At 70.9% G+C, this 19,609-nt stretch overlaps 6 protein-coding genes across 6 annotated transcripts; 3 read left to right on the forward strand and 3 right to left on the reverse strand.

Moving 5' to 3' along the window:
* Positions 1-252: 252 nt before the first annotated feature.
* AURANDRAFT_63013 (hypothetical protein) lies at positions 253-1,137 on the forward strand (the record flags this gene model as incomplete). The annotated part of the gene is made up of 1 exon (XM_009037248.1): positions 253-1,137. The coding sequence occupies one exon, from the start codon at positions 253-255 to the stop codon at positions 1,135-1,137; it is 885 nt and encodes a 294-aa protein (XP_009035496.1).
* Positions 1,138-1,829: 692 nt separating this feature from the next.
* Positions 1,830-3,544, reverse strand: AURANDRAFT_63014 (hypothetical protein; the record flags this gene model as incomplete). The annotated part of the gene is made up of 2 exons (XM_009037648.1): positions 1,830-3,230; positions 3,302-3,544. 2 exons carry the CDS (start codon positions 3,542-3,544, stop codon positions 1,830-1,832), a joined length of 1,644 nt encoding a protein of 547 aa, XP_009035896.1.
* A 123-nt stretch (positions 3,545-3,667) lies between these two features.
* AURANDRAFT_63015 (hypothetical protein) lies at positions 3,668-5,688 on the reverse strand (the record flags this gene model as incomplete). Its single annotated transcript, XM_009037647.1, has 2 exons — positions 3,668-5,114; positions 5,315-5,688. The coding sequence occupies 2 exons, from the start codon at positions 5,686-5,688 to the stop codon at positions 3,668-3,670; spliced, it is 1,821 nt and encodes a 606-aa protein (XP_009035895.1).
* A 1,515-nt stretch (positions 5,689-7,203) lies between these two features.
* On the forward strand, positions 7,204-9,896 carry AURANDRAFT_53132 (hypothetical protein; the record flags this gene model as incomplete). Its single annotated transcript, XM_009037249.1, has 3 exons — positions 7,204-8,328; positions 8,457-9,101; positions 9,294-9,896. 3 exons carry the CDS (start codon positions 7,204-7,206, stop codon positions 9,894-9,896), a joined length of 2,373 nt encoding a protein of 790 aa, XP_009035497.1.
* Positions 9,897-11,785: 1,889 nt separating this feature from the next.
* ITS1 (hypothetical protein) lies at positions 11,786-13,381 on the reverse strand (the record flags this gene model as incomplete). Its single annotated transcript, XM_009037646.1, has 1 exon — positions 11,786-13,381. One exon carries the CDS (start codon positions 13,379-13,381, stop codon positions 11,786-11,788), a length of 1,596 nt encoding a protein of 531 aa, XP_009035894.1.
* A 290-nt stretch (positions 13,382-13,671) lies between these two features.
* On the forward strand, positions 13,672-18,878 carry ARS16 (putative arylsulfatase; the record flags this gene model as incomplete). Its single annotated transcript, XM_009037250.1, has 2 exons — positions 13,672-15,626; positions 16,016-18,878. 2 exons carry the CDS (start codon positions 13,672-13,674, stop codon positions 18,876-18,878), a joined length of 4,818 nt encoding a protein of 1,605 aa, XP_009035498.1.
* Between the last annotated feature and the right edge of the window lie 731 nt (positions 18,879-19,609).

Genomic DNA, 19,609 nt, shown 5'->3' on the forward strand with positions numbered 1-19,609 from the left:
GGAGTCGTGCGTTCCGGCCCGGCCGCTCACGGAGGTCGGGGAGAACGCTGCCCAGCCATCGTTGATAGCGCGCTAATTCAACGTCTTCACCGCGACCTGCACGGCAGACTATTTCTTTGGTAAAATAGACGGTAGCAAGAGCGGTAGCGCTGATCGACGCCCTGTCCGCGTCGAGCGTCGAGGAACTCGCGGGGGCGGGCGGCGTCGCGCCGTGACCGCGTCGGCGCGCCGCCGAGACCATGTCGACCCAGGATGGGCCCGAGGCGCGCGGCGGCGTCCTCGAAGAGCGGGCGTCCGGGGCAGCCCGCGCGCGCGACCGCGGGGCAGCCCGCGCGCCGCCGCGCGACCTCGAGCGTCGCGCGCGCGACCCGTCCGGCCCGCGCGCAGGAGTCCGCCGTCGCCGACTTCCTCCAGATCCTCGAGGAGCACCGGAAGAACTGCGAGCGGCAGGGCAAGTACGTCGAGGCCGAGATCGCGAAGAATCGCCTCGAGGAGCTGAAGATGCACGAGGAGAACCGGCGCAAGGAGGCCATGCGGTCGCGGCAGATCGCGGAGCGCCTCGGCGTCGAGGAGGCGCACATGCTGGAGTTCCAGCAGTTCAACATCATCTGGGACAAGAAGATGAGCGAGTACGAGAACCACGCCGCGGACCTCGTCGAGGCGATGAAGGAGCGGCACGCGGCGGAGCTCCGCGACTTCCAGGGCGCGCTGCTCCAGCGCCAGGCGCGACCAAAGTTCTCGCGGGAGCTGCTGAACCTGCGGCGGATCCAGGAGCACCTCGCGCGCCAGAAGGACTACACCGAGGCGCACAAGATCAAGCTCAAGTGCGACGCGCTCGAGGCCTGGGAGCTCGAGAAGTGGCAGAACGGCAAGCAGCAGGAGATGTTCCAGCGCGAGGCCAAGTTCAAGCACCAGAAGCAGCAGGAGCTCGTCGCGCTGCAGAAGCGCGTGCAGACGGGCCGCGAGGAGCAGAAGAAGCAGCGCCAGATGGACCTCGAGCGCCTCCTCCAGCGATACCAGAACGTGAAATCCGAGCTCGAGGCCCAGCAGAACCTCGAGCGCATCCGGGCCGAGCGGATGGCGTCGAGCGGCCAGTGGAACTCGACGATCCAGAAGAGCGGCACCATCGTCGCATGATCGCGCGGCCGCGCGCGACGCGCCTCCCCCGACGCCCGCCCCGCTTCGTAAGGGGGGTGTCTACAAGAGACCTCGGTCATTTTTGGGGTGGCGATCCGCCTACCTCGGTGCCCTCCTCTCGTACGCGCCGACCCCGTTTCAGGGAGCAAACTTTTAAACGAGTCGCGCGAGGATCATCGCGACGCGACGTCTCGGTCTATCGTGTGAAGCCGCGGCGCTTCTTGTCGTTCACGGCGTAGAAGCTGGCCGTCGCGACGGAGCCGTCCGTCCGTCGCACGGTCGTCGACGCGGGCATGCGGCAGCTCGGAATGAGACCGAGCGACGCGGGAAAGGTCGCGCTCTGGCTGGCGGCGTACCAGTGCACAGTCCACTGGCCGCAGCTGTCGCGCGTCCGGAACAGGGTGCGCGTGCTGCAGACATCCTCGCTGAGAGCGCAGTCCTGCCTGACCAAGTACTTCACATCCGAGTCGTCGACCACGATCGCTTGGAGGTCCTCGATGCCGCAGCCCGTCGCTGGCCAGGCGGTCGGCGCGTCCGTCACCGTGCAGGTCTCATCCGCGCGCAGCACGCCCACGAGCAACGCACACATTGCGTTGAATATATGCTTGCCCATCGGGCCGCCTGGCAGTGCCAGGAAACGAAGTTGTTGAACATGTTGTTGAACTTCATCTTAGATTGTTTGAAGACAGCGCCTAGGGGCACGTCGTCTTGCACGCGTAGGTCGTGCCCTTCGTGTAGCCGATGTCGTCGAGCCACGCCGCCGGGTAGCCGACGCGGTTCGCGACGCGCGCGGCGGCGTCGTAGTCCCAGCCGTCGGAGTCGCGGACGAGGAGGCTGTCGTACAACTCGCGGACGGCGGCGATGACCGCGTCCGCCGCGACGGTCACGTCGCCTTCGAGGCGCTTCTGGAGCGCCTGGATCTCGGGCTCGACGACGGACCAGCGCGGGTAAGCATACTGCGCGAGCTCGCGGAAGGCCCAGAACGCCTTGGAGCGGTCCGGCGCGCGGTTGTCGACGCCTTCGAGCGCGCTCGGCGTCGGCCCGAAGACGACGTCGACGGGCAGGAAGACGCCGGCGACGGCCGCGTAGGGCAGGAACCACAGCACGGGCGACGCCTTCGGGGCGAGGTTCGTCAGGTGAATGTTCGTCGACCGGAACGACGCGATGGACCGCTCCCACGTCTCGCAGGGCGATGCGTCGCTGCCGCAGGAGCCGGCGACGGTGCGCTCGCCCTCGCCCGGCTTGACGCGGATCGGCGTCCCGAAGGGCCCCGCCGCCGCGCCCGCGGAGAGGTCGTACTTCGTGCCCTTGTAGTAGTTGCGGTAGATCTTGTCGAAGAGGTCGCCGCGCGTGAGGCCCGGCGCGTCCGTCTTGGCGGACACGGGGAAGTTCCCGCCGACGGCGTCGACGTAGACGTCGTACTCGGGCTCCACGCCCAGGGACGGCGCGACGGCGGACCAGAACGCCCACATGCGCCGGCCCGAGTAGCCGTGGCTCGAGTACTCGCCCGCGGAGAAGGTCTTGGTGAAGTGGAGCTTGCCGGTGCCGTCCCACCAGCCCCTGGCCTTCGCGATGGCATGCATGGACTTCGCGTAGCGGAAGTCGTCGCTGCCCTCGTCGACGTCGCCGATGACGAAGGCGTTCGAGACGACCGCGGCGTGGTCGCGCGGGATCTTCTGCGCGCACCAGATCGCGCCGCCCTTATGCTCGTCGGCGGAGAGCACGTGGAAGATCCACTGCGTCTCGAGGTCCGCGACCAGCAACGACTCGCCGCCGGTGTCGACGCTGTCGTCGCCCCAGAAGCCGTATTTCTCCGCGAGCGCGCCCATGACGTCGACGGCGCAGGACGCGGTCTTGCAGCGCTCGGCTCCCAAACGCGAGAGCTCGTACATGCTCAGGAGCGCGGGCCCGCCCTTGCTCACGGGCGTCGTGAAGATCTTCGCCGACACCGTGGATTCGCCGAAGGCGAGGCCGTGCTCGTTGGAGATCGCGTAGTCCGCCTCGTAGTAGCCGAACGTGTGGGCGACCTGCGGGATGCTGCCGATCTTGCCGGCCGTCTCGTTGAACTTGTCCGTCGGGAAGTAGGCCGGGACCTACCAAGCATGACGGTGACGATTTCTCAAGCTCTCGAAAATCGTCACGGCCACAGGACGCTGGCCGGGACCTTGCGCTCGCTGTCGACGATGCGCGGGAAGTCGCCGTAGTCGAAGACCGGCCTTTTGGAGCCCGCCGGCCAGTCCATCGCCGGGACCCACACGAGGCGCGCATCGCCGGCGCCCTCGCCGTCGTCGGACTGGCCGACCCAGACGCTGCCGTCGGCGGTCGCGCCGGGGCCGAAGAGCACGCTCGTGCACGAGAGAACCGGTGCGACGGTCAAGGACGCGATCACGAGGGTGAGAGGCGCCATCGCTCCCTTCTGATTCCCTCGGGCTGCCACGACCAATACGAAAATCTTGAAAAATCAACCGCTGCAAGATGACGTGCAAGTTATCGATCGGAAACACTTATTTAGAGAGGCGGCGAATGATTCTCAGCTCCGCGAGCGCGAGCGGGACAGCGACGCGCCGCGCGCGAGCTCGTACTCGAGCTCGAGCGTGGAGACGGCGCCGTAGGCCTGGCGGCCGCCCGGGAGCGTGAGCTCCCGGAAGACGTCCTCGGGCGTGCGGCCGAACGTCTCCGGGAGCACCGCGAGGACGAAGACGAGCGCGGCGACGAGGACGGCGGCGAAGGGGAGGAACGCGTAGGCGCCGAGCGTCGCGTTGAGCACGGGGAAGCCCAGCCCCACGAGGATGTTCATGCACCAGTTCAACTGCGACGCCATCGCCTGCGCCGGGACGACCTGCGCCGTCGTGAAGAGCTCGGGCACGATCATCCAGGGGATGGGCCCCAACCCGAGCTCGAAGAAGAAGACGTAGAGGATGACGCCGACGAGGGCCCAGGCGTTGGACAACAGGCCCTGGAGCGCGAGCGTCAACACCGCCGCGCTCACGAGCATGCCGCCGATCGAGAGCGCGAGCATGGTCACGCGGCGCTGGCCGTCCATCAAGGACGAAGCCAACATGGTCGCGACGACGTTCACGAGGCCGACGAGCGCCGTGCCCAGGGCCGGGTTCGGGATGACGCCGTCGAGGAACGTCGTCGAGTAGTAAAAGACCGCGTTGATGCCGCTGAGCTGCTGCGTCGCGTGGAGCACGAAGGTCGACGCGAAGAGCACGCGCCGCGCCCGCGCGGCGACGGCCGCGCGGTCGCCGCCCGTCGCCTCCTCGCGGCGCCGCAGCGACCCGCGGTCCGCGTCGGGCGTCGCGGGGTCCTCGTCGCGCGCGACCGCCGCGGCCGCGGCGGCGATGCAGTGCGCCTCGTCGCGCGCCGACTCGTCGTCCAACGCGTACAAGCGCTTGCAGAGCTCGACGGCCTCGACCCAGTCCTCGGACGTGTCGTCGACGTCGCCGTACGTGTTCCGCGGCGCGCGGCCCACGGCCAAGACGCTCTTCGGCGTCGCCGCGAGGGGCAGCGCCCCGGCCAGCAAGAGCATGGCCAGCGCCACGAGCGCCGACGCGGCGAACAACACGCCCGCGCCGGCGCCCAACGCCACGACGTCCGCGGCGAGGATGCCCACGACCATCGCCAGCTGCGTCAACGTCCCGAACGCGCCCCGGAGCCGCGGCGGCGCGAGCTCGCCCAAGTACACGGGCACGACGACCGTCGTCGCGCCGCAGGCGACGCCCAGGAGCAAGCGCGCCCCGATGACGACGTCGATGCGCTGCAGCTCCAGGCCCCAGCAGAGCGCGATGCCCCCGAGGCCGTATAAAGCGCCGATGGACCAGAGCGCGCCGTCGCGGCCCAGGCGCCCGTCCGCCGCGCAGCCGCCGACCCAGGACCCGAAGGGCCCGCCCACGGGCAGCGCCGACACGGCCACGGACCACGCGAAGGACCCGTGGCCCGGCAGCGCCGTCGCCTCGGCCGCGTTCATGACCGACCTGGGCAGCAAAAGGGTGCGAAATTCCCAACTTCAAAGGCTCCTATCTCGGTCGTTTTCCGCTCGTTTCGGCTGATTTTTGGACGAGCGATCATCTCTCGGAGCGCTCTCGAAGCGTGGGTGCTGTTTCCGAAACGCGCGCGCGCGGAACACTCACGTTGAATCGACGTTGAATCACCCTTTTCCTGCCCTGTGACCGACGTGTGGTAGCCGTTGAGGAACGACGCGAAGGCCGCCACGCAGAGGCAGCCGCCCAGCAGCGACGTCACCTTGAGCTTGGACTCCAAACTCTCCAACTCGTCGTAGAGCTCGTTGGCGTGCTCCAGCGACTTGGCCAAAAGGTTCACGGACGACACGCGCCGGAACTGCGCGGCGGACCCGTGCGGCGTCGCGAGCGCGCCGGAGATGTAGGTCGCCACGCGGATGCCGTGCACCTCGCCCTTGACGCTCGACGACCCCTCGCCGCTGCGCCAGTCCTCGTAGGACTGGCGGTAGCTCGGCCGCCGCTCGCGGGCCGGCTGCACCGTGTCGAAGTTGATCGGCGACACGACGTGCTGCGCCGGGGACGAGTCCATGGTCGGTGGTCGTCAGGAAGGTGCCGAGCGGCGTCTCGTCGGCAAGGGTTGAGGTCCAGCCGTGTCGGTGCACGCCTTGTCGAGCAGCAGCCTGTACGCGTCGCCGGCCGCGGACTGCGGCAAGGCCTCGGACAAAAAATCTTTGGAGCTCGCCGCGATGGTGCGGCGGCACTAGCGCGTGTTTATAGAAGAGCTGCCCGCGTAGAAAACTTTGCCATGGGCCGCGATCGAGACAAGGACCGCCGGCGCCGGCGGCGCGACGACGACAGCGACGACAGCCGCGACCGGAGCCGGCGCAAGGAGCACAAGCGCGACCGGCACCGGCGCGACCGGTCGAGCTCGCGCGACCGCAAGCGGCGGCGCGACGAGTACGGCGTGCCCGTGAGCGAGGGCTGGGTGTCCATGGAGCACGAGGCGCGGCTCAAGGAGATGAGCGCGGCGCCGGCGCCGGCGCCGCGGCCGCGGAGCCCGTCGCCGCCGCGGCGCGACCGGAACGGCGGCGGCGGCGGCGACGAGTCGGCGACCCAGGCCGCGGCCATGGCGGCCATGATCTCCGCGCGGCTCAAGGCCAACGCGCCCAAGAGCGCCGAGGAGCTCGAGGCCGAGAAGAAGCTCGAGCGCGAGCGCGACGCCAAGGCCGTCGAGGACGAGGCGAACGCGCGGCGCGAGCGCGTCGCCGCGTGGCAGGCGGCCCAGGGCAAGGCGTCGGGCGCCGGCGCCGCCGGCGGGCCCGGCGGGCCGACGTGGACCCTCGAGGACGAGGGCGAGGCGGACGACGACGACGAGCTATTGGCGGAGTTCGACACGGGCGACGCGGCCGCCGCGGCCGCGCCCGCGCCCGCGGCCGCCGTGAGCTCCCTCAAGGGCGCCGCGGCGGCGGAGCTGCGGAAGAAGCGCCTCGAGAAGAAGCGCGACGCGACGGCGGCGGCCGCGGAGAAGGCCGCGCCGTTCCTCGCGCCCGCGCCCGCGCCCGCGGCGGCCGCGGCCGCGGCCGCGCCCGCGGCGGACCCCCTCGAGGGCTTCCTCGCGTCCTTCTCGAGCGGCGCGCCGTCGGACCCCCTCGACACGTTCCTCACGTCGCTCGACGGCTCCGGCGCGACGTCGCCCGCGCGCAGCGACCGGAGCGAGGGCGCGCGGATCATGGACGCGGTCGAGGACGGCGACCGGGGCTACGTGAACCCGCACGCGACGAACACGATCACCATGGAGGAGATCCTCAAGGGCGCGAAGCCGCCCGACGGCGGCTGGGAGAGCAACTACGAGTCCGAGAGCGACTCCGAGGCCGCGGGGCCCGCGGCGCCCGGGGGCGCGGCCGCGTCGGAGAAATCGGGCACGGGCTCCTGGCGCGCCTTCGCCGCGCTGCACAAGGACGAGGACAGCGACGACGAGCCGCCGGACGTCATGTCGACGTCCGAGCGCGTGCGCCTGGCCAAGGAGGACGCGGCCAAGGCCGCGGAGGCGGAAAAGCGCGAGAAGAAGGAGCTCGGCCGCTGCTTCGCCGACGACGGCGACGTCATGGAGGAGGGCGAGCGGCGCCGGGCCGAGCGGTCCGCCCTCGAGGTCTTCGCGGAGCAGCTCAAGAAGAAGGAACTAAAACCCGTGGACCACGCGCGCGAGAACTACGTGAAGATCCGGAAGAACTTCTACGTCGTGCCCCGCGCTTTGGGCGCTTTGAGCGCCGCGGACGTCGCGCTGCGGCGCGACGCCGACGAGATCAAGGTCCGGGGCAAGGGCTGCCCGCCGCCCATCGAGACCTGGGGCCAGTGCGGCCTGCCGGACAAGGCGCACGGCGCGCTCGTCAAGGCCTTCGGGGACCACACGGAGCCCTTCCCCATCCAGAAGCAGGCCCTGCCCGCGCTCATGAGCGGCCGCGACGTCATCGGCATCGCGAAGACGGGCTCCGGGAAGACGCTGGCCTTCGTGCTCCCGCTGCTGCGCCACATCATGGACCAGCCGCCGATCGTCGACGGCGGCGACGGCCCCGTGGCGCTGATCCTGGCGCCGGCGCGGGAGCTCGCGCTCCAGATCTGGCGCGAGGCGAAGCGCTTCGCGAACCCGCTGGGCCTGCGGGCCATCGCGGTCTACGGCGGCGCCAAGGTCGCGGACCAGATCGCGGACCTGAAGCGCGGCGCGGAGATCGTCGTCGCGACGCCGGGCCGCCTCATCGACATCCTCACCATGTCCCAGGGGCGCTTGATCGGGTTGCGGCGCGTGTCCTACGTCGTCCTCGACGAGGCGGACCGCATGTTCGACATGGGCTTCGAGCCGCAGATCGCGATGATCCTGCGGAACGCGCGGCCCGACCGGCAGACGGCGCTCTTCTCGGCGACGTTCCCCCGGGCCGTGGAGCAGCTCGCGCGCAAGGCGCTCTCCTATCCGCTGGAGATCGTCGCCGGCGGGCGGTCCGTCGCCGCGGACACCGTCGACCAGTACGTCGAGCTCCGCGCCGAGGGCACCAAGTTCATGCGCCTGCTCCAATTGCTGGGCCACTGGTTCGAGCGGGGGTCCGTGTTGATCTTCGTCGACACGCAGCTCAAGTGCGACTCCATCTACGAGCAGCTCATGAAGGCGGGCTACAGGGCAGCAAAAGAGAGCGAAATTCCCAACTTCAAAGGCTCCGATCTCGGCCATTTTCCACTCGTTTCGGCTGATTTTTGGACGAGCGATCATCTCTCGGAACGGTCTCGAAGCGTGGATGCTTTTTCCGGAACGCGCGCGCGCGGAACACTCACGTTGAAGCGACGTTGAATCACCCTTGTGCTGCCCAGGCGGGCTACCCGGCGCTGTCGCTCCACGGCGGCAAGGACCAGGCGGACCGCGACGGCACCATCTCGGACTTCAAGAGCGGCGTCGCGACGGTGCTCGTGGCGACGTCCGTCGCGGGCCGCGGCCTGGACGTGCCGTCCATCGTCTGCGTCGTCAACTACTCCGCGCCGAACCACCTCGAGGACTACGTGCACCGCGTCGGCCGCACGGGCCGCGCGGGCCGCGCGGGCACGGCCTACACGTTCCTCGACCCCGTCAACGAGGACGCCTACGCGCCCATCCTCCACAAGGCGCTGAAGCAGGCGAAGATGGCCATCCCGCCGGAGCTCGCGGAGCTCTCGAAGAAGTTCGCGACGGCCGCCGCCGCGGGCGAGAAGCAGTGGGCGTCGTCGGGCTACGCGGGCCGGGGCTACAAGTTCGACGACGACGAGCTCGACGGCGAGAAGGCGGCGGCGCGGGACCAGCGCAAGGCCATGGAGGCCGAGATGGGGCTCCACGACCCGGACCTCCGCGACGACGACGACGACGGCGGCGACGCCGAGGCCGAGGCGAAGAACGCGGCCGCGCGCGCGGCGCTCGCCGCCGAGGCCGCGGCGCCGGACGCGACGGCCCTCGCGACGGCGCCGGCGCCCGGCGCCGCGGCCGCGGTCATGCTCGCGGCCGCGGGCGTCGCGCCCGCGCCGGGCGCGGTCGCCAGGGCCGCGCCGCCGCTCCTCGGCGCGCTCCCGAGGGAGGGCGTCGTGCCCAACGCCGTCGCCCGGGCGCCCATCGAGGCCCAGATGGCCATGGCCGGCGTCGTGCCCGGCCTCGCGCAGGCGTCGAGCGCCAAGGAGATGAAGGGCATGTCGCCGCTCGAGCGCGCGAAGCTTTTGGCGGCGCAGTTCGGCCGGGGCCAGCAGGCCGGCGGCGGCGGCGCCTTCGCGGCGCTCGCCGCCGCCGCGAGGCCCGCGGGGGGCGCCGCCCAGCCCCTGGACTCGCTCCAGTCGCCGCAGCACGCCGCGCTCGCGCGCGCGCGGGCGCTCGCGGCGCAGATGGGCGGCGCCGCGCCGCCGGTGCTCCAGCCCGCGGCGCCGGCGGCCATCCCCGTGCTCGGCGGCGTCCAGACGCTGCCGGGCGGCCACTGCTACGACGAGCTCGACGTCAACGACTACCCGGGCGAGGCGCGCTACCGCGCGACGCACCGCGACAACATCCTCCGCGTCCAGGAGGAGACGGGCTGCGCGATCATCGCCCGGGGCCAGTACATCGCGCCGGGCAAGGCGCCGGAGCCGGGCCAGAAGCGCCTCTACCTCGCCCTCGAGGCCAAGGACGAGCTCTCCATCAAGCACGCCAAGGCCGAGTTGAAGCGCCTCCTCGACGAGGAGACGCGCGAGCTCGCGACGTCCGGCGGCAAGCGCGGCCGCGACGCCATGGCCAACTACGGCAAGTACAGCCTGATCTAGACCTCGCGTGGTTTCTTTTGGGGGTGGGCAGGTCGCGGGCGCGGCGCGGGAGCGCGTCCATCAGGCTATCAGCTCAGATCAGGGCGTCCATGCCGTTGGGGGTCGCCAGCCAATAGAAACCGCCTGTGGCGACGACCGCATGGTCCTGCCGAGCGGCGCCGCGCTGAGCGTTGCTCCGCCGCCGTGAGCGCGACGCACGCGCTGCGACGCGCCGTCGACGCGACGCGACGCATCGCTGCGGCGCCGTCGACGCGCGACGTGCGACCATGACCGACGCGGCCTGGCTCGAGTTCGGCTGCGTGCTGCACCGCGCGCTCCAGTGCGAGGACGAGAACGCGACGGAGGCGGAGAGCCTGAACCACGTGCTCTGGTACCACCCGGCGTCGGACGGCGCGCGCGAGCGGCTCAAGCGCCTGAGCCTGCTCGAGGGCCTCATCGCGCTCGCGGGCGCCGTCGCGCCCGGCGACCACCTCGACGGCGTCGCGCTGAAGCGGAGCCGGTGGTGCGTCCACGAGCCGGAGCCGGGCGTCTGGCTCTGCTGGGCCGTGCGGTGCGCCGGCCGCGACGGGCCCGAGCCGCTCGCGGCGCAGTCGCTGCTCGTGCAGAGCTACGACGAGTTCGCGCTGTGCTACGGTTCCGTCTCGGACCTGCTGCGGGGCCCGCCGGACCCCGCGGGCGGCGACGGCGACGGCCTCGCCGTGCTCCGGGAGCTCGCGGCCCTGCGCAGGGCGGCGCGCAAGGCGCGGCGGCGCGTCGAGGACGCCGTCGACCGCGAGGACCCGGCGGACGTTTTAAATCCGCTCGAGGACGCGGCCGCGGACGCGGCCGCGGCGCTCGCCGTCGCCGAGGACCACGACCCGTCCCGGAAGGCGCGGCGCTCCCTGGGCCGCCACTTCGAGCGGTCGCTGGCGCGCGTCGACGCGTCGCGCGCGCGCGCGGGCGACGACCTCGCGGGCTTCGAGCACCGAAGCCTCGGGCCCGGCACGTTCCTCGAGGTGCACGCCTTGCAGCGCCGCGCGACGGACCTCGACGGCGTGCGCGCCGTGTCCGTCCTGCTCGGGCGGAACGTCGTCTGGAACGGCATCGGCGTCGACGAGATGGCCGTGCTCTACCGGGTGCTGCTGTCGGCGCGCGACCGCGTCGGCGCCGACGCGATGGGCTTCGCGGCGCCGCGGCACGGGGTCGCGCGGCCCGCGGACGGGGGCGCCGTCGCCGTCGCCGACGAGGACGGCTCCGACGACGACGTCGACGGCCAGCTCTGGTGCCCGCCGCTCGCGTTCCCCGCGGCGCGCGCGGACGCGCCGCACGCGGCGGCGGGCGCGTGGTGGCGCGCGACGCGCGACGACGGCTCGCTGCGGGGGCCGGACCGCGGGCCCGGCGGCGAGCGGCTGCTCGTCTACCTCTGCGGCGGGTTTACGGTGGGGGCGCTCATCGACGAGGCGCGCGCGGCGCATGCCGAAAAACTCGCGCAGACGCGGGACGCGCTGCACGTCGCCATGCACGACACGCTCAAGGACCTCGATTTGGACCTCGCGCTGCGCGCGCCGGCGCCGCGCGCCTTCCCCGTGCCCGGCGTGACCTTCGTGTACTTCAACCGCGGCAACCTGAGCCTCAAGGCCTTCGAGGACGGCATGCCGCGCGCGGCCGTCGACGCGATCTCGGACATGCACGTCGCGTTCTTGCGGGATTTCGCGGGGCCGCCGGTGCAGGAGGAGATCGTCCAGCTCCCGGGCGACGAGGGCTGGGTCGTCGGCAAGAAGAACGACAAGCGGTTGCTGTTCCTCCACCTCGACGGCCGCTACCCGTCGCTCCACGACGTCTGCGCCGTCGTCGACCACCTCAAGACGGGATTGCTGAGCAACATCCGCGTGCTGCCGTAACACCAAAAGTTAGCCGTGGGGAATATCGAACTTGGCCACGAGCACGGCGAGGAGCGCGGCGACCTCGTCGGCGAAGACGGGGTCGCCGGCGAGGTTCGCCGTCTCGTAGTCGAACGCGCTCCTGTCGCCGCCGCACGCGCCGTCGTCGCCCGCGTGGTCGTAGAGCTCGAGCGCGACGGGCGCGCCCGTCGCGCGGAGCGCCGCGCCGTCCCAGGCGTACCAGGCCGTGAAGCGCCAGCGCTCGTCCCGCGTCGAGTAGCCCATGTGGGTGAAGAGGTCGCGCGGGACGTCGTTGCAGTCGTTGAGGAACCAGTCCGCGTAGGTCGCGTTCCGCGCGTGGTTCTTGTTGTAGTTCTCGCCGCCGACGCAGCGCGGGAAGGTCGACAGGGCCACGTGGCCGTCGTCCGCGGCGCCGCCGCGCAGGAGGCCCGAGAGGTCGCGGCCCGCGAGCGGCGCCGACTCGGCGGCGACGTAGGACACGTCGACGCCGAGCAGGCCGCAGAGCGTCGGGTAGACGTCGACGAGCTCCACGGGGGCGGACACCGTCTTCCCGAAGCTCGCCGGCAGCCAGGGCGCCTTGATCAGCAGCGGCGTCCGCGCGGCGTTCTCGTAGTTCGTGAACTTCTCCCACTCGCCCTGGTCCCCGAGATGCCAGCCGTGGTCGCCAAAAAAGACGACGGCCGTGTCCTCGTCGAGCCCGTGGTCGTCGAGCCAGTCCAACAGCACGCCGAGCTGCTCGTCGACGTAGCTGACCGCGAGCCGGTAGCCGTAGCGGAAGCTCCGCTGGCAGCTCTCCGGGTACGCCGCCGTCGGCGCCATGAGGCCCGGCCCGCCGCACTCGGCCACGTCCTCAAAGGCCGAGAGCTCCGCGAAGGGCATGTGGAAGGCCAGGCCCGGCGCGCCCTCGGGCGCGACGTCGACGGCGGGCAGGGACACGTTGTCCGGCCCGCCGGGGTAGAGCGCGGCGACGCGCTTCGGCACGCGCCACTGGAGGTGCGGCTTCCGGTAGCCCACGGCCAAAAAGAACGGCGTTTCGTCCTCGGCCGTGACGTTCTCGAGCAGCGCGAGGGCCGTCGCCGTCGTCTTCGCGTCCTCGTAGTCGCCGTCGTCGTCGCCTAAACACCACGTCGACCGGTTCGCGCACCGCGGCTCCGACGGGTACATCCAGTCGGCCCAGGTCGCGTTCATGCGGTCGTCCCAGGACCGCGGCATGTCCCAGTTCGGCGGGAGGTGCGGGTGGAAGACCTTGCCGCAGCCGACGGCCTGGAAGCCCGCGCGCTTGAACGCGCCGGGCAGCGTCGTCCAGTCCGGCCCGGCCTCGCGGAAGTGGTCGACGAACTGCCAGGCCCGCGTCGCGTCGGGCCGCCGGCCGCTGAGGAACGAGTTCCGCGACGGCGCGCAGAGCGCCTCCTGGACGTAGGCCCGCGTGAAGCGCAGGGACTGGCCGGCGAGGCGGCTCAGGTGCGGCGCGACGACGTCGTCGCAGCCGTAGCAGGGCAGCTCCGGACGCAGGTCGTCGCTGATGACGACGAGCACGTTGCGCTTCGCGGTGTCGGCGGCCCCTGCGAGGGCCAGCAGCAAGGGCAGGGCTAGGACGTTCTTCATCGTGGTGGAGACGGCTCTTGCGAGGGCCAGCACGGCCAGGGCCAGCCTCATGCTTTTTGCCACTGGGAGGGGTGCAAGCCCTCTGCAACTTACAGATACAAGTAGTACAATATCAAAACCTCGATCACAATCGACGGACGCATTCGACGGGGCAGCCGAGTTCGACGGGCCGTGGCGTCGCATCGCATGGCGGGTTCGCAGTAGGCCTCGGTCGCGTCGCACTGTGCTTCCCAGCCCGAGGCGCCGGGCTCGCTCGCCCTCGCTTTTCCCACATGAGTGAGGCGGCGGAGATGCTCGCGCAGCCCAGCGAGGCGCCGCGGCGGCGCTGGCCCGCGCGGAGCGTCGCGCTCCTGGGCCTGGGCCTCGTCGGCGCGCGGGTCGTCGCGCACGCGCGCCTCGGGGCGCTGCCGGCGCTCTACGCGCGCTACGCCGCCGCCGACGACGCGCCCCCCGCGGGCGGCGGCGCCGACGAGACGGAGACGGACGACGCCGCGGCGCGCGCGGACGGCGACGACGGCTTCGCGTCGCGCGGGGGCCTGCTCGCGACGACGGACTCGGCGAAGCCCCACGTGCTCTTCGTCCTCGTCGACGACATGGGCTCCAACGACGTCGGCTACCAGTCGCACGACATGGTCGGCGTGACGCCGTTCATCGACGGCCTCGCGGAGCAGGGCGTGCGACTGAAGGAGTACTACTCCATGCACATGTGCACGCCGGCGCGCGCCGCGCTCATGAGCGGCCACTACCCCATGCGCATCGGCATGCAGCTCGAGAACATCAAGCCGGATTCGCCCTGGGGCATGCCCCGGGAATTGACGACGATGGCCGAGACGTTGAAGAACCTGGGCTACAACACGCACGGCGTGGGCAAGTGGGGCCTGGGCCACTCCCAGCACGGGTTCCTGCCCGTGAACCGGGGCTTCGACACGTGGTACGGCTACCTGAGCGACGAGATCGACTACTACAGCCACGAGTACCCCGCGCCGTTCGAGACCGTCGAGGACGGCGCGACGGTCATGGCGTCCTTCACGGACTACGTCTTCATGGAGCGGTCGCGGCCCTACGACCTCCAGTACATGCCGGACCTCAACGGCACGCACAGCTCCGAGCTCTACACGCAGCGCGTGCAGCAGATCGTGAAGAGCGCGAACGCGAGCCGCGAGCCGCTCTTCGTCTACTACGCGTCGCAGATGACGCACGGGCCCCTGGACGTGCCGCCGCGGTCCGCGTTCTCCGACGCCGAGTGGGCGCGCATCGGCGCCGACATCAAGGGCACGGTGCGCCGCAAGTTCGCGTCGCTCCTGCTCGCGCTCGACCAGTCCGTCGGCCGCGTCGTCGAGGAGATGAAGCGGTCCGACGTCTGGCGCGACACGTTGTTTGTGTTCGCCTCGGACAACGGCGGCTGCTGGGCCCAGGGCGGCACGAACTACCCGCTGCGGGGCGGCAAGCACTTCCTCTGGGAGGGCGGCGTGAAGGTGCCCGCGTTCGTCTACAGCGAGCTGATCCCGTCGTCGTACCGGAACCGGGCGCACCGGGGCCTCTTCCACGTGACGGACTGGTACCCGACCCTCGTGAAGCTCGTCGCGTCGTCGAACTCGGTGCTCGCGTCGACGAACGACGACGACGACGAGACGACGACCGCGCTCGAGAAGGTCGACGACTTGGACGGCTTCTTCCAGTGGGAGGCGCTCATGGGCCTCGCGGACCCGCCGCGCGTCGAGGTGCCCATCAACGTCCAGTCCTACGCCTTCACGTGCACGGGGCCCAACGGCACGCTGCTGCAGGACGCGGACTCTTTGGGAGCGGTGTCGGACTGCGCGGACCCGTGGCACATCCTGGTGCGCCAGGGCAACGCGACGCGCGCGGCGCTCCGCTACGGCGACTGGAAGCTCCTCGTCAACGAGTTCGCCGAGCCCTGGTACGGCGTCCCCGCGGAGGGCGCGGACGCGCTCGGGCTGGACCTCGCGGACGGGTCCGCGGACCTCGGGGACGACGAGGGGCCCATGGACAACTGCGGCACGGCCGTCGGCACCGAGGCCCACACCTACCTCTTCGACCTGAAGAACGACCCCTCCGAGACCATGGACCTCTCCGGCGAGAAGCCCGAGGTCCGCGACGCGCTGAAAGCCCGGCTCACGGAGCTCATGGCCACGGAGGCCGCGTCCATCTGGAAGGCGGAGACGTCCGAGGCCTACGGCGCCTGGGCGAGCCACCACAACTGCATCAGCCCCTGGATCGACGCGAGGTAGGCGAAGCGCGGACGCGCGCGCATCTTTAAATTATACAACATCATGAAGTACATCATTGGGCGGCTGCTCTTTGAGGGCAAGTTGAAGTGCAAGTTGTAGTTCAGAAGTTGCTCAGCCGGGACTTCGCAACCGAGTCCGCTCGTAAATTATCTACGAGTCGGCGACTACGAATGATGAGGCTCGTCTTGGTGTTGGCGTTCGCCTGTCGCGGCCTCGGCGGCGTCGTCCCGGAGTTTGACGATATGGAGGTGTGGCGCCCCGGGATGCCGTCCTTCCTTCTCGTGTACCAGACGCCGTGCGAGGGGCCGTGCGCGGCGCTCATGGACCTTTGGGAGGCGGCGGCGAAAAAATTCCCGGGCCTGCTGCGCGTGCTCCCGCGGGGCAGGTGCCCCGGCGCGGCGTCGACGCCTGGGTCGACGCCGCGTCTGTCGGCGGTCTGCGAGCTCGCGTTTCCCGAGGGGTCGTCGCCGGCGGAGCCGGACGTCGTCGTCTGGACGGGCGAGAAGTACGAGCGCTACGCGGGGCGGCGGTCGACGGAGGCGCTCATGCAAGCCATACTCGAGGCCGGGCAGCGCGTCGCGTCGCCGGCGGCGGCGGCGGCGGAGGTCGCTTTTGACTCGACCGTCTCAGACCTCGGAGCCTCGGGTGCGGACGCGAGGGACTGGAAGGCGACGCTGCTTCGGAGTCTGTCCCTGTTCGGGAGGATCGGACCGCGCATGGGGCCCGACGCGCAGAAGCCCATCGTCGAGGAGATCACGCGGGGCCTCGAGACGTGCTTCGAGGCCGTCGCGTCGCGAAGCGACCCCAAAAGGGCGGAGCTGCTCGTGGGCCTCGCGCGGACGGGGCATTACGAGCTCGCGCTGCGCTTCGAGGCGCGCCTCGACGAGCGGTTCGGCAGCGCGCCGCCGCCGCCGGACGGGGCGACGCCGCTCTTCGTCGCGGCGCTCGGAGGTAGTCTCGCGCGCGTCGAGGCCCTGCTCGCGACGCCGGACGTGGACGTGGACTCGACGACGGTGGACGGTCGCACGCCGCTCTTCGCCGCGGCGAGCAACGGCCGCGCGGACGTCGTGCGGGCGCTGCTTCGGGCGGGCGCGAGCGTCGAGCGCGACGCGTGGACGCCGTTGCGCGTCGCGAGCCAGGAGGGGCACGTCGCGAGGGCGTGGGAGCTGCTCGAGGAGGCAGGGGTGGGGGACGACCCGGACGTGGCGCCTGTCGATGCGCTGCCGCCGCGCGGGGCCGCGCGCCGCCCGAAGATCATCCACCTCACCGACAAGTCGCGCGCCGCCGTCCCGCCCAAGGTCTTCGCGCAGTTCCGTCGCTTCGCGCCCGACCACGAGGTGCGATTCTACGACGACGAGGCGTGCCGAGCCTACCTCGCGACGCACTTCCCGCCCGCCGTCGTGGCCAAGTACCTGGAGCTCGACATGCCGGCGCACCGAGCCGACCTCTTCCGCTACGGAGTCATGTTCGTCGAGGGAGGCGTCTACCTCGACGTCAAGACCGTCCTCGTGCGCCCCTTGGACGAGGCGTTCCCGGACGAGGCGCGGCTCTACACCGTCCTGTCGAAGCACGCCGGGCGCATCCACCAAGGCATCCTCGCGAGCCCTCCCCGCAACCGGATCTTCGCGCGAGTCATCGAACTCGCGCTGGCGACGCCGCGCTTCGAGGGGCAGGGCGCGACTCTGAGCGAGTGGGACAAGGCGCTCTACCACTCGTTCACGGAGCAGTTCTACGACGTCCTGCGCGCGCAGGCCGCGCCGCTCGTCGTAGGCTCGCTGAGCGGGACGAACGTGACCCTGCACGCGGAGCGGTGCTTCGACGTCGGAGACGGCGGCTGCGCTCGCGGCGACCGCTACGGCGACTGCTGCACCGTTCGCGACGCCGCGGACCGGATCCATTTCGTGACGCGCTTCCAGGACTACCGACTCGACGAGTCGATGGACAAAATGCGGCTGGCTTCGGAGCTCGCCGAGGCCGGTCGGCGCGACGAAGAAAAAGAAGCGCTCTACTCCGCGGTGGACGCGCACCAGGGCAACTGGAGAGCGATGCTCCTCTGGGGTCTGGCCCTCCTCGGGAAGCCCCCAGCGGCCGATCGGGGACAATCCCCAACCTTCGAAAGGGCCATGTGGGCCCTCCAACTCTGCGCGGCCGCCGTGGCGTCGCCGGAGCCGGCCGCGGTCGCGATCGCCCGCAGGGCGGAGATGCTCGAGCTGCTCGCGCAGTCGGGCCACCACGACCTCGCGCGGAGCTTCGAGCTCTTCTTCGACGAAAGGATGGCCAGCGCGCCGCCGCCGGCGGCCGCGGCCGCGGCCCTCGAAGAGGCGCGAGACGCATACGTCACGCTCGTCACCTCGGACCCGTTGTACGGGGTCGGGGCGGAGGTCCTCGGCCTCTCGATCCAAGCCGCGGAAGCCGAGCGGATGGAAGGGCTCGGCGGCCGTGGGGAGACGCGGGCCTTGGTCGCGCTCGTGTCGAACGAGCCCGAGATGGACGGCGCGGCTCGCAGGCTCGCGGCGGTCGGCTACGACGAGGTGCTCCGCGTCGAGACCCTGTCGTGCGCCCCGCTGCGCGGCCCCGCCGAGGTCCCCGAACGCTTCGAGACCGCCTGCACCAAGCTGCACGTCTTTAACCTCACGCGGTTCCGCACCGTCCTCTACCTCGACGCGGACGCCGTCGTGACGCACGAAACCGCGACGTCCCTCTTCGACCGCCAACTGACGAGCGAGCGCCCGCTGGCCGCCGCGCCCGACGCCCCGGCATCGTCCCTCTTCAACACGGGGGTCCTCGTCCTGAAGCCGAGCGCCGAGCTCTTCGCCGCGCTCCTCGACGGCCTCGACGGCGGCGACTCGTACGACGGCGCCGACCAGGGCTACCTCAACGGCGTCTTCTCGGAGTGGTACGCATGGAGCGCGACGCATCGGCTCTCCCCGCGCTTCAACCTCCTCCAGATCGTGAGCTTCGCCCACGAGCCAACGTTCCGCCACTACGAGCGCCAAGGCGTCGCCGTCTTCCAATTCGTCGGAGGCGACAAGCCGTGGCTCCCCGCGCACGCCCGCGCCCGGCCCACCGACGGCACCCCGACGGAGCCCTACCACCGGATGTGGCGCAGCCTCGCCGACGAAAGCTGGGCCATCACGACGGGACAGCGCGAGCTGAGCGCCAACGCGTGGGCAGGCGCGTGGAAGCAGCTCCATCGCGATATTCACGCGCGCGCGCCGCGCGCCTCGAGGCCCTCCGCCCGAGGATGATGCGCGAAGATCCCCGCGACCACTGGCCCAGCCTCCTCGCGGACCTCCCGAGCTCATATACGAGTACGAGCGATGTAATAACCACCATGGTGGTTATTACACACACCCCTTTTAGTCTAGCGGGCGAACAAGCGGAGGCGGCGGTGGCGGGAGACGCGAGGTGTGTAATTAGCTTGTCTACGGCGCCTCGTCAACGTCTGACGAGTCCAATACGTGCAATGGACTATCATGATCTTCGTCTTCGCTGGCATACCGGGACACGGGGGGTGCCCTCGCCGCGCTGTAATCGCGTGAGGTGCGCCAGAACGTGAGAATGTGCGAGAAGACGTCGTCGGGGACGTCGGCGCGGAGGAAGAGGCGCTCGTGTGCGGGCACGCTGCTCGGCGACGCGCGGCCGGACTCGCGGAGGGCGGGCAGCGCGCGGCGCAGCGCGAGGAGCTCGAGGCGCGGCACGCCGACGTAGGCCGCCCAGCCGCCCGCCGCCCGGACGCCGCGGAGAAGGGCCAAAGTTTTCCTGCAGCGACACGCGCGGGCTTCGGGGTCTCGACCTCTGAAATCACGCGGGTCGAGCGACGCGCCGCGACTCAGTAGGAGCTTGCTCAGCTTGAGTAATCCTCGATAGGCAGCGATGTGGAGGGCGGTGCGCCGCCCGTTTCGAGTGCGATCATCGACTCGAGCGCCGGCGTCGAGCAGGAGGACCGCTGCGTCGTGACGGTCGAAATAAACAGCAG

This window comes from Aureococcus anophagefferens, assembly GCF_000186865.1.
Source record: "Aureococcus anophagefferens unplaced genomic scaffold AURANscaffold_6, whole genome shotgun sequence".
In the NCBI taxonomy this organism is placed as follows: Eukaryota; class Pelagophyceae; order Pelagomonadales; family Pelagomonadaceae; genus Aureococcus; species Aureococcus anophagefferens.